Source organism: Pterocles gutturalis, unplaced genomic scaffold (genome assembly GCF_000699245.1).
Source record: "Pterocles gutturalis isolate BGI_N339 unplaced genomic scaffold, ASM69924v1 scaffold2900, whole genome shotgun sequence".
Classification (NCBI taxonomy): Eukaryota; Metazoa; Chordata; class Aves; order Pterocliformes; family Pteroclidae; genus Pterocles; species Pterocles gutturalis.
Window position 1 is genome coordinate 71 of NW_010137945.1, and position 13,782 is coordinate 13,852.

Consider the following 13,782-nt stretch of genomic DNA (forward strand, 5'->3'; position numbering starts at 1 on the left):
CAGGGATGGGGGTGCACCCCCTCTGTGCAGCCTTAGACCCCCCGGGGTGGGGATGCACCCCCTCTGTGCAGCCTTAGACCCTCGAGAGTGGGGATGCAGCCCCTCTGTGCAGCCTTAGACCCTCCAGGGATGGGGGTGCACCCCCTCTGTGCAGCCTTAGACCCCCCGGGGTGGGGATGCACCCTCTCTGTGCAGCCTTGTTGCTGGGCTGACTGCTCTCATGGCAGTGCAGAAGTTTTCCTCATGTCCAGTCATCTTCCAAGGCTGTGAATGATCTTTCTCTCTCACCGCAGTGCTGATCCTTGCTATTTTGGGCAGTTTTCGTTGTGTTTGAGCTGGAAAGACGCTGCGATACAGATAGTGAACATCTTAGTGGTGAAATTCCTTCAGGCACATTTTTTCAGTCGAAATTTAGTTCTCAGAAGAAACTGGGGGCTGAGATTACCTCTTTTCGAGGAAACTACAGTTCTTTTTGTCAGAGCTTTGAAGATTTCACATACACATTTAAAATACCTCTTCTCATTCTGAGCAGCATGGTTTTTTTCTGGATACAGGATAGGTGTTGAGAATAGCACAGTCATTTGTTCAGTTACTTGGAAATAAAGGCGGGTGCTTGGATTTCTGTCCCTTTTTCCCCCTCATTGTATGTTTTTCTTCCAAACATTTGTTTACTGTCTGCATACATGTTAGCCTTTGCCTATATCACTGTCTGTTGGGACAGCCCTGTAATTGCCATTGTTTGAATACATTTTGGAGAGTTTAGTGTCAGTTAATTTAATTGAAACAACTTTCTTAGTTTGTAGATAAATCAGATCAAAAAGAGCGTAAAGTTAACTCTATAACTGAAAAATGCAGGCCTTAAGGAAAGATCTGTCCCAGCACAGCCGCCACCAGCAGAATCTGAGGAGAGCCTCCAGCCTGCCGAGAAGTCATTTGTGGACTCAGGTAAGACCTGTCACAAACCATCGGGGAAACAAAAGACACGGTGCTTCGTTTGAATTGTAATTCTGCTTCCTCAGCATGAAAACTCGTAGTGTTATTGCTTTGGATAGAAAAACAAATCTTTCATTGCATTTGTAGTTTATTTACTGGGAATCACTGTTGATAATTAAGAAATCCCTGTCCATGAGAAGCTTGTCATTTGAATGTATAGAAGGCACTCTTGTAAGCTTTCATGGCTACCAGTGGAACCGTGTTACATCAGAATAACTTTCTGCTGGTCCACAGCTGTGGTTTTTGTACATATGTAACAGGGTACCCTGTCAGAGTAACAGCAGATTAATAAACCAAAACAAACAACCAACTTTAGAAGAGTAATAAGTATTCACTTTTCTGTTAAAAACAATAGTATATCATAAATACAGTGAATACAGCATCTAGTGTTGAAAAAAAACGATTTAAACATTTTAAAAGCCCCATAGTATTCGTAAAGTTTATTAGGTTCACGAGGAATTCAAGAAAATATATGTTCACACGTCAGATTTCAGACATGTGATTTGCATTTTTGTATTATTCAGAGAGTACATATCTTTCCCTGTTTCTTGAAGAGGCTTATCCTGCTTGATGTTTGTGTGAACCTAACAAAATGACACACAAATGTGTAACATACGGTCAGTAAAATGGAATATAGAATTTGTTTTAAAAGACTTGCATTACTTTTCTTAAGTTATCATGTATTAAATATCTCAAGTTAAGGTGTTGTTTCCTGGTTGTTGTTTTTTTTTTTTTTTCATAGCTTCATAACTGGTACCATTTTGGATCTTTATTTGGAAAATGCAGCTGTGATTGGGTTTTGTTCTGTGGAGTTTCTCAGTGTTAATTTCAGGACATTTAAACGACGGCAACACTTGGTACAAATCCCTGTTATGTCCTGGGCTGGTCTGTTAGATGACAATCACATATTCCTGAAAAGAGTTTGTGATTTATGCTGCTCTGCATTGCCAGGAGAAGACCTTGATATTGTTGGTATCGATTTTCCCTGCTCATAAAGCCGACAAAACCCTCCTTCTGCAGGTGACATGTTGCTGTCGAATACAACATGCTAGTGCTGCTGCCCAAGTTGTGTGAAAGTAATGGATGGAAGTGTTAGTGAAATAATTACTAAAGAGAAGTCTTGCTTTGAATAGTTATCTGAAGCTATTAATGTTACTGCCACTGAGAAAAAGATATGTGCAGAAAATCGAGTGTAGGGAAATTCTTCCGATTCGTCTTCAGAAGGGATCTGCTGTGATGGATGCAATGCTTTCCGTGTTGGAGAGTGAGCTCAACCAAACTCTTGTTGTGATGATGTGAGCTGGAGAGGTTCACCAAGTCAATCTCTATGGAACTTTGTGGGATGGAAAAAAAACTTGTCAGAGGCTGCTAAAAGCTGCAAGCCTTGAGCTAATGTTTAGCCTATGCCTGTTGCACTTACCTTCACTGCAATTCATCATTCTTGTAGAGCACCAGAATGCCGATGTAGAATTGGAAGAGGAACTTCAGTCTGTTCATCACGAAGCTCTCCATTCCCAGCCTGGTAATGCATTAATGCTTGGAAATCACTGAAGAATTTATAAATACTGCCATAGGCTAGATGAATCACAAAGTCTAGTTTTGGTATGCACTTCAAAGCAAAACATTTTAATGAGCTAATCTATCATGTTCAAAAAAATTCATAAAGGTCAGTCACCAAAAATCCTAAAACTGTGACTTCTTCCCCAGAGGTGTTTGGCACAAGTAGCTCGAATCAGTCAGTTGATAAAAACTTCCTCAAAATACTGCATAGAGTGCAAGAACGTGTGAGCGGGCGGCTTTTACTGGGGTTTGCTCCATGAGCAAGGGCGACGCTGGCAAGTCAGTGCAGATACTTTGGGGTTATACTGCTCTGAAGTGCAGACGGACAGGTCCTCTGGTCCACCTCCTCATCCTGCTGGGGACGAGTTGAAAAAAATGGAGGGTGTGCTGAAGGCTGAATGTTTGCTGATAACAGGGTTTACCAAAGAGTACGTATTCTCTAACAATCTGTGCTATTGGTTAGCAGGGAGACACAGAGATGTAGATGAAAGTGTAAATGACCAGTGGCAAGTGAAGGAAGAAGTACATGGGGAAACGTTTGAAGATCCTGCAGCAGATGACTTGCTCAGAGAGTTAAAGAATGAAATGCCAGAAGCATATGAGACGTCAGGCTCAGTTCAGAAAGGTATCTGAATGACTGAATATATTTAGAATTAAATTTTGCAAAGAAAAAGACCATACAAAAGGAAATATGTCTCATTAAAAACTTGATTCTTAATTTCTGCTTGTAATAGTGAATTATCAAATGTCAACCACAGCAAGTATTATTTAGCAAATAAATATATATTTTTAAATGAAAATGGAATATTTTAATGCCATGTGTTCTGGAATCCAGGTAACTATATGTTCTTGTTTCCTCACTGCTGTATTGGCGTTCTACCAAACAAATTAACCTGTGCTCCAGCTGTGCACGTCCCCTTAGTAGAGGAATCTCTGTACCATCTGGATGGAGTCTGTTTCTGCACTTTCTACTTTATTAAACTAAATTTTAAGAGTTGATTAGCACAGCCTTTGGTAGACAGACTTATTCTCACTCTGCTTTCTTTCTGATTTGGCTCTTCATGGTAATGTTATTCATGAACTGATTTCAAGTCCTGCTGAGAACCTACCACCATATAAAGAAGATGCTCGTATCCTTCTGCCTTGGGGCATTGACAGGACGTTAAAAACATTGTAATGAAAGGATTCACACAGAATTATATCATCTAAATCCAATTTAGGGAAACATATTTCTGAATACTTTTTATCTGTAGTACTGACAATTTTACATACGTATTAATACCTCTCTTTGAAAAACTCGTGTAGCGGGTGTCAGCTGAAAGTTTTGGTTGCTGGAAGTACATGGAGATTCTCTTCTCACAGCTGAAGTAATTCTTTTCAGTCTGGGTCTGTTATACCTCCTTGGTTCTGCATCTCTTCTGTTCATACACAGTGCAAGTTAAAGTAGGGGAATAGCCGAGATATTCAAATTCCAGTTACTCTAAATCTTTAAAATTACTATTAAGAAGGCAGAGTGAATATGTTCTACTTTCTTTACACAGAAATTTCTGTGGAGTGTGGTCTTTTTTTGAGCAAATGCGTATAGTGTTTATGTATGTGTACACATTCTCAGTTTTATATATATTACATTATATAAAATGTATTATTTTATTATTTCAATCTATATAAGTATTTTGCTGATATTAGAAGAGCTTTGCTTAGAATTTCTGCTTAAAAATTTGACTCTTTTTTTACATAATATTCTGTTATAGGGTTTATGGTATCATGTATTGATTTAAAAATCTTAAAATTTGTGAATGCACATTTGCTTCTCAGATGCTGATCTTGTGGCCGATGATCTTGGAGCAGTGGAGCCTGAACCATATGAAGCTCCAGGTATAATTTTGTTTTTCCAAACTCAGTAATATTGATTTTCTGCCTAAATGTAGCAGATTATATGAGAAAGCAACACAGAAAAGGTTAGAGTGGTTTAGTGCTATATAATTATGATTTTTTTTTTTTCTCCAAACAACTGGTCTTGATTTTCTTCGCTATTTTTACTCTGACCGAGATGACTGTATCATATTTACTATTGCAAATGGTTCTTAAAAGAAGGGGTGATAGGTATGGAAACTTTCGTTTGTGCAAAAACCTCATTTTTACTTTTTTGTGTGTTCCTGGCTGTTGTGTGTGATTGAGATCTGGAGAGGCAGCAGATCTGTGGCTGTACAGCCTGAGAACGTAAGAAGGAGATTTATTGCCTAGACTAACCCAATTTGTTTATAGTCGTCTTCATATTGCGCTCGATACCACATACAATGACGTTGGCTCATCTTTCCCATTATGGAAAAACACAAGGTGGATATTACAGTTTCCCTGCTACCTTTTGTGTATTTTCTTCTAGGTGCTCGTAATGCTTCTTTAGAGTACAGGCAGCCTCTTCTGTTTACGTGCGATGTTGATTTCTGTTGGGACTAGGCTGCTTTTCTTTGTCTCAGTGTTAGTTCTGGACTTTATGGGCTTGTTTGATGCCAAATATGGAAAAAAAATCATTTGTTGATACAGCCAAAACTGCTTATTCCTGTCTTTTTGGGAGGTTCCTGCTTTCTAATCACCAGTTTAAAATCCAAGCTGTGGTGCTTCCAAAGTGAAAGGAGAGTTACCTTACCTTCAGGACCATGCATTGTCAGATGTATCATGCTGAGTATATTAATAGCATTGCAAAGAAATGTAGTCACGGAGGAAAATAATCGATGAATTTATCTATGCAGTGAAAAAAAAAAAATTGCTCTAAATTTATGACACCAGGAGTGAATGCACATATTTTTCAAGGTCTGATTTCTGCCTCTTACCTTGTCCTCTGTAGATTGTCACCAGTGCTCCTCCTGCACATTAGTAAACAAGTTAGTTTACAGGTTTGAGGATAGGGGAAGATTATATTTATTTATTCATATTAGAAGATCTTTTAAAAAATTTTCATGAAGACTAATGACTCTTGTGGATCTAGTTTTTGTACTGAGGGTATAACAGAGGACTGGAAGAAAGGGTGGCCAGACACTTTCCATTTGATTGCCGTGTGTCAAGTTGCAAATGTCTGTTTGTAAGGTTTTAATTTTTCAGTTTTCAACTAAGGAGCTACGTTTAGTGATCATCAGACACATTATGAATGCAAGTTACAATAATGGAGTATTAAAAACATTTCATATTCTTAATTTCAAAAATATTTTTTTCATATTTAATTTACAGTTTCATATGAAGATGATATTGATGTGGAAGAGACAGTAAGTGATCCAGGAGTTCCAGGTTTGTAAAATTTCGTTATTTTAGATTCTAATATAATCACTTATACTTTTTAAAACATGCTTCAAAGTGATGTGTCTTATTAACTGCTTTAGACACTGTTTTATTTTCAAACAGTTTTTTGGGTACTTTTAAATAAGTGCTATTTTTGCAGCTGTGTTACCATTGTGGCTGTGAACACAACACTCCATGAATCCATTCCAAAACTACTTACATAAATTTCTTGTTCTGTCAGGAGTCTTCCAGTCTAATCAATGAATTGTCAAAGGCCTACTTGTATTCCTAATTTTAAGCCTAAATACGAATATGCATGAATTTATCATATTGTGTGACTCTGTGTAGCTCTTGGATGTGATTTACATCCATCTGTCACTATCAAACAAAACATTGTTATATTAACTCAGGATGTGTAGTTCTCTTATTCTTGAGATAAATATGTCTTTTTTAACTTCTCTTGTGCTATTTAGTTGTTGGATGAAAATTTGATTAGAATATAAAATATTACCTATTGTTATTTAAGGTGACTCTGAGGTAATGGTAGAAGATGCTGTTGAACATCACACAGGTACAGTCCCAAGTCTCATTTCTCTTTGTTGAGGTTTCATTGAGTTTTGGCCCCAAACCAAGACAAAAAAAAAAAACCCAAAACATTGGAGCTTATAGATAGCTTAAGTTCCTTACTAAGTTATTACATCTATATTTTCATTTTTACATCTATTTTTTTTTTCTGAAAAAATACAAAGACCTCCATGAATACTACTTTTCTGTAATGTCAGCCAATTGGGCAGAACAATATTTTGAGGGATATGATTCCAGAAGAATGGATCTTTATATTTGAAATGGCATAGAAATGTTTCTGTGGATAAAAAATAATTTGAATTTGCCGAAGATGTTGAAGTTGGTGTGATAAGTGTCAGAAAAAAAAGTAGTATTTTAAAAACACTTTTTAAAAAGCAGCCAAGCCATAACAAGCAGATTGCAAAATTCCACTGTAGAAGTTTGCTGTATATAGAAATTATTTATGAATATTTCCATTCTGAATTGTAATTAGTGGATGATTTCATGAACTGTATAAGAAAAGCCACCTGATAGTGATTTATCTTTTTTAAGTCTATCTTGTCATGCCAGAAAATGATTCAGTTCTTTTCACAGGATCTTTTAAAAATCTTCACCTTTGTTGAACTCTTATTAACTTCAAAGCGGTATAAAATACTATATAATTAAATATCTTTTTTGTCCTGAATAAACTTGACACTGTGTTATTTGTGTGTATTTATTGTCTTAAAATTCCATGAATTTTCTTTTTTTTTTTTTTCTTTGAACAGAGGACAGAGTGCATGAGGATTATCATGAAGACCATGGTATGACAGCTTGCTATATTTCGTGAAATGGCAATATCAGTCTTTCATTAATGTGTGTCCCTGCCCACAGCAGGGGGTTGGAACTAGATGATCTCTAAGATCCCTTCCAATCCAAACCATTCCATGATTCTATGGTAATATGAAAGTGAAATTACTTTGTCTTACAATTTTCCATGCTGTCACATTACTTTGCAAGTTCTCAGTTATGAGCTTTTATTTGTATTCAAACCCCGTGTGTATGTAAGCCATAGATCAGTCCTGAATACTAGAACAAGTGCAGAGTGTGTGTATGGGTCTAATCACACTGAGTCCTATAAGCTCGTCTTATGTTGTCAGCCCTTTAAGGCTGGAGCTGACCAGCCAACCGTGGATGTCTCTGAAGATGTGCTGGAAGATGTGAGGTCTGTCTTTCTGTGACACATCGTTTTTTCCTTCTGAGTCTGGTCTAGCCAGCTGTAGGGCATGGGAACTGTAACTGTTCACAAATGTGTGCTGGCCACCACTTCAGCAGCTGTCGTACCTCGGGTTTGTCCTCGTTGTTTCCTTGCCCATCTTTCTTGTACCTTTCAATGTGGTTTTGGTGGATCGAAAGTGAAACAGGTTTGCTCTTCTGGAGAAGAAAGTTTTTAGCACCTGTTTTCTTAAGTCAAAGAAGGGATGGAGGCCATCATGCAAATGTGAAACTCTTCCTCTCCAATGCAAAGCCTGTGTTTTTGACAGGAGCTCCAAAGCCACAGTTCATGTCCACAAGAAGATTCTCTTTAAAGGTCCAGATGCAAAGGTCTGAGAAATCAGCAGAAGTATGAGCTTCTCTATTCTAGAGTTTTTCTTTTCCATCTCCACCTGATGTGTTTCCCCGTTTCTGGCAGACCCTCTGGTGTAATATTTGCTCCAATCTTGATGCTTTCTAGAAAGCTCAGAAAGCTGAGAGGGCAGTGTCAAAATGATGGCTGGCTGGAGCACTTCAGATCTATTCAGGCCCCAAAACTGGAGAAGGTCTTTGAGAATTTTGCATTTATCAGTAAAGAAATTAACTGGATGCTTAACAAACAGGTTTTTAGGATACTTCATGCATATCAACCACCCAAGAACTGTATTTTTCTTTCCTTTCAGAACCAAACCATGAAAAGCAGACTGAGATACAAGATACAGGTACATATGAATGTATACGTGTGTATGTGTGGGTGAGTGGGTTGTGTATACAATCCCACGCACATTCCCCCACGTGTATATATTTATATATATGGAACATATTAAATCTTTGTTTCATATGTAGTTAAAGTTGAAATACCTCTAAAATAAATGTTATTTGGAATATAAATGATTTTCAAAATCAGAGAAGTATTTTATTAAAGTTAGCATAAAAACCACTGACAATCTGTTTTTCCCTCAAATTCATCCAAGTTCCTATTTGTTTATACCAATTCCCTGTTCACAGTTAAATGTGGTATGCTAGCTGTGTTCTTTTGTGTTGTAAGTTTCATCAGTTGAGGGCTTGACTTCATTATTGCTCTGAATTGAATGTTTTCTTAGCTGGTGAGGACCTTCTGGAGGATGTGAATGAAGCCACAGAGCCAGGTATATATTTTGTAATTATGATTTTAAAGTGTTTTGTTGAAATATATGCATTTTGAAATATGATGTTTAAAAAAAAAAGTTCCTTATGTACTTTTTTTCTTTTTATACTTTCGTAGAAGAAATTATTGAAGATTTTGATATTGATAAAGAGCTGTCAGGTATGAGTTCTTATACTTTGTGAAAGAGAACATTTCTTCTTCCATTTGTATTTGTTAATATACTTAAAAAAACAACCAACCAAACAAACAACAAAGCTGAGAAATGTGATATATAGAAACATAGAATGGTTTGGGTTGGAAGGAGCCTTTAGAGATCATCTGGTCCAGCTCACCTGCTTTGAGCAGGGACACCTTCCACTCGATCAGCTTGCTCAAAGCCCCATCTAACCTGACCGTGAACACTTCCAATGCCGGGGCATCCAGCAGTGCTCTGGACAACCTGTTCCAGTGTCTCACCACCCTTATTGTAAAAAATGTCTTATGTCCAGTCTAAATCTAGCCTCTTTCACTTCAAAACCATTGCCCCTTTTCCTGTTGCTGCAGGCCTTGGTAAAATCTCTCCCCACCTTTCTTACAAGCCCCTCTGTGTACTGGAAGGCTGCTGTAAGGTCTCCCCAGAGCCTTCTCTGTTCCTGGCTGAGCACCTCCAGCTCTCTCAGCTTTCTTTATAGGAGAGGTGCTCCAGCCCCCTGATCATTTGTATGGCCCTACTCTAAGAGGTCCCTGTCCTTCCTGTGCTGGGGACCCCAGAGCTGGACACAGCACCCCAGTGGGGTCTCACAAGAGTGCAGTAGGGAAATCACCTCCCTCAACCTGCTGGGCACGCTTCCTGTGATGCACCCAGGACGTGGGTGGCTTTCGGGGCTGCAAGCGCACGCTGCTGGATCATGTCTGGTTTTTCATCCACCAGCATCCCCAGGTCCTCCTCCGCAGGGCTGCTCTCTATCCCTTCGTACCCCGCTCTGTACTGATACTGGAGATTGTCCTGACCCACGTGCAGGACCTCGCACTTGGCCTTGCTGAACTTCCTGACATTCCTATGAAGTACTTAGAGCTTCAGTTTGAGGAATGGAGTACATGAATTTCTCACATTACTACTCAAAAGGATTAAGTTGTAAATTTTTGTTTGTTGTGCTGGTGTCAGGGAATTTTAAATGAGTACTAGGTCAAATGGAATTTGCAGGTTTGCTCTAAGAAGTTAAAAATGTCATTAAACAAGATTATTTCCAAGCATGATGTTATTTTAGGCAGATAGAGTAAAGTGGTCTGAGCAGCTTAGTCTGAGCACAGTGTGTAGGGTTTGCTGCTATATTTATTCATATTTTCCATTTGAAAAATGTGTTGTAATATAATTAAATGGGGAAACAAACATTATTGTTTCATACAAATAACAATTGTAACCAGAATCATTTTAGGGGGGCGTAACAGCAGTGGAAGTCAAAACAAAGAGGAGCTAAATTTTTGGATTGGACATGAAGTGCATTCAGTACTTTTTTTCTACTCTTAAGTGAACCTAGTTGGTTGTTCTGCAGTTTGTCTTCCTTTTTGTTTGATACTGATTTGATTGGGTGGGTGGTTGGGAAGAGAAGGGAAATTGTGAACATACTGTTTGTAAGTTTCAATACTTATTTTTTTCTGTAACAGTAGAAAGTAAGCATACAGAAGATGTTGTGGCCACTGAACCAGAGGAATCAGGTTCGTATATTGCCTTTTGCATGAGTGTGCTACATAAAAAGAAAGAAAAATTAAAAAATTGAGAATGATAAATATTATAGAATAGAATTCTGTGCTGCAAAAAAAAATACATTGGTAACTTTTTCTGCATCTTTTTTCTTTTAAGGACAAACATATCTGTGTTGTTGGAATCTGGCATCATGGAGGTTCTTGCAACAATTTTTTAATGGCTTACAGGGCACTCGTCAGTTTTAGAAGACGAGAGCGCTCCCAGTTCAGCAAAGTGTCTAGTGATAAAAACGGCCATTTAGGTCGTGTGAAGCTGGTGATGTCTTTGCTACGCTCCCTTTCCCACCAGCCAGTCGGCAGTGCATACCTCAGGAAAGAGGGTATATGTGAGAAATAAAGTGCAATGTCTCCCAAGCTTTGAGCACTTTATTTATGGGCTTATGTTGTTGACATCCAGCATCCTGACTGTCATAAGTTCTTTTCTGGTGAGCCTGACTCCCTCCATGCATGAACGGAGCTACGTGCAACCTTCAGTCTATTCACAGTGCTAGTGCTTAGTGACATGGGACATGTCTCATTTAAACATACGTACGGAATTAAAAACAACTGATTCTGGAATCAAATATTTCACAGTTACAGCTGGGAACACAGTAGGTGTATGAATGTTTTCTAAGCCCGTACTGTAGTAGAACGTGGAACTGTCTGAGATTTGTTCTTCAGATAGTATCGTTTCAGAGTGTTGAAGTATCATTTTTGAAACTATGCAACCCTACAATTTACTTATTGGTCTACTTCAGTATTAATATTTCCTGTGGAAAAACTCAGCTGAGGAAAAGTTGCATCCCTCTTCTGCAAAAGTAGGGTAGAATACTGTTTCGAGCATAAGAGAAAAAAAATGCAGGTTTTTGTAAATATTTAGAGAACTGTCCGGTTTGAATTGTTTGTACACTTTTGTCTTCCAGAAATGCCTGTTCAAGCTGAGGAGTATACAAATGATGATCTAGTGGGTAAGTTAATCTCAAGTGTTTGGGTTTTTTCCACAGAAAATGAAGCTGTAGAGAAACTGTAAGTTTCTAAACAAACTACTTAGCGGAGACAGTGAAGGGGTCGTTATTATCATTTAAAGTCGCTTCCTGTTTTTGAAGCAATAATTTTATCTTGTACTGGGTAAGTGCTAGTAATAGTTGTTGGGTTATATGGAAGCATTCTGAATAAAATTGTGAGCAGTTTTAATTTTTAATGATTTCAGACAGAGGTGGATACTTTTGTTATAAAGGAAGTATACACATTTCAGGTCTCAAAGCACGTGTGTAGTTGCTTTCTGGAGTGGCTGATCTGGGGGGTGGTACTGTCACTTCTCTGTCTGTCAGTCCCATCCACTGGAGGTCAGCTGTGGCATTTCTTTGGGCGCTGATCTGGAACAGGACTGTTTTGTCAGGCCATCACGTTTTTCTTGACATAATTGATTTTAAGAAGAAGAGCACTACCAGCTCTTCTGCCTGTTGGCTGACAGCAGTGAACATAGTGTTTACCAAAGTGATTTTTAGAGTCCCTAAATGGCTTCTAAATGTGAATCCTGCTTATTGTTAGATTTCATCTGCTTCTTTGAGTTAGTTATTACAAGTTGTCAGTCTGTTCTTCATAACAAAGTCCTTGTGTTGAGTGGCGCTGAGCTGTGTCTCTGGGCAGGGAACCCCAGACGCTGCAATCTCTACAGCTGTGTTTCTGTTCTGCTTCGCCTGAGCTCCTTTCTGGGGCAGTTATCTTTGCAATATGCAGCAGCTCTGAAGTGGTGTGGTACCCAGGTAGTTGTGTGGGGCTCTGCTTTTCCTTGGGGAAAAGGAAACTTGTATTTGGTTCTTGGGCATGCCAAAAGTAGCCAGAGAACTGAAAAAACACAGGAGGCCTTTGCGTCGCCCAGCACAGATGAGAGGCCCCCAATGTTCGTGTTTAATTCCCACACTGAGCCTCAGCTGGGGCAGCTGCAATGCTCCATCAATACCTGCCTCTTGTCTGTGAGGTCTGTCTGACCTGTTTATTGTGACAGCCGTGTGGTGTGTCGAAATGTTTGAGGCCAGAGGTGTTCATAAATAGAAGCCTTACCTAAACATACATTATTTCATAAAGAATATGAAGTATTCTGAACCAAAGCTTACAGGCAGTGTAGGGACAAGCAGGAGTTACCTTTGACGGCATGAGCGAGGAGTTCAGCAAAGGTAGTGCTCGGCTGGTTTGTGGTGCTTTAAGTTGGAGCTGTAGAACCATCTGAGAGAAAAGATGTTTTGTCTCAGAAAATGTTGCTCCTTAAAGATAAAATAACAGAAAGACCTCTACAGGACTATTGCCAAATTTCAGCAGTAGGTAATTCCACTGCACAGTGTCAGTTGCGCTTAGGTGAGGATATTGAGATGATCTGTTGAATTACATATACTATTTTAAAACTAAATTCGGAATTCAAGTATCAACTTGAAATCTTCGGTTTTTGTTTTTGTGGACCATATTTCTGTGCTTTTCATGCTGTAATTTGTGGCTCGGTCTTGCAGCAGTAAATGAAGTAAATGAAGCAGAAAAAAATATATTGTGTGTATTGTACAGCTGTGGATGGTTTTACAAGTATTCAATTTAGAATCATAGAATCATTTAGGTTGGAAAAGACCCTTAAGACCATTGAGTTAACCTAACACTGCCAAGTCCACCACTAAACCATGTCCCTAAGCGCAATGTCTGTGCATCTGTTAAATACCACCAGGGATGGTGACTTGATCAGTTCCTTGGCAGCCTGGTCCAGTGCTTGATAACCCTTTCAGTAAAGAAATTGTTCATAATATCCAATCTCTAAACTTCCCCTGGCGCAACTTGAGGCCATTTCCTCTTGTCCCATCACTTGTTCCTTTAGAGCAGAGCCCAGCACCCCCCTCCCTGCCCCCTCCTTTCAGCAGTTGTAGAGAGTGATGAGGTCTCCTCTCAGCCTCCTCTTCTCCAGACTGAACCCCCCCAGCTCCCTCAGCCGCTCCTCGTCAGCCCTGTGCTCCAGACCCTTCCCCAGCTCCGTTGCCCTTCTCTGGCCCTGCTCCAGCCCCTCAATGTCCTTCTTGTGGTGAGGGGCCCAAAACTGACCCCCAACGCCAGGTACAAAGGGACAATCACCCCTTTAATTGCAGGGAGGCTTTCAGGTAGATGGTGGAACTGAACCTTGTTGTCCAGTTTCTTTTTATTGTATTGTGATACAAAGAGAGTCCTTACTGTTTTTGAACATTGTTAGAATAAAAATAACTTGTTTTACTCTGAAATAATATGTATTTCTTATACTTTTGAAATTTTTTTTTATT

At 39.0% G+C, this 13,782-nt stretch overlaps 1 protein-coding gene across 1 annotated transcript in view; it reads left to right on the top strand.

The window, feature by feature from the left end:
• Nucleotides 1–855: 855 nt before the first annotated feature.
• LOC104468573 (aspartyl/asparaginyl beta-hydroxylase-like) overlaps nt 856–13,782 on the top strand; it is a gene marked incomplete at its 5' end in the record, with an annotated part of 63,786 nt that continues 50,859 nt past the window's right edge. Inside the window, 12 exon segments of the mRNA XM_010082761.1 lie at nt 856–945; nt 2,441–2,515; nt 3,017–3,178; nt 4,369–4,428; nt 5,779–5,835; nt 6,353–6,397; nt 7,158–7,193; nt 8,307–8,345; nt 8,727–8,771; nt 8,888–8,929; nt 10,415–10,465; nt 11,416–11,460. Coding sequence (XP_010081063.1) covers nt 856–945; nt 2,441–2,515; nt 3,017–3,178; nt 4,369–4,428; nt 5,779–5,835; nt 6,353–6,397; nt 7,158–7,193; nt 8,307–8,345; nt 8,727–8,771; nt 8,888–8,929; nt 10,415–10,465; nt 11,416–11,460 — 747 coding nt within the window.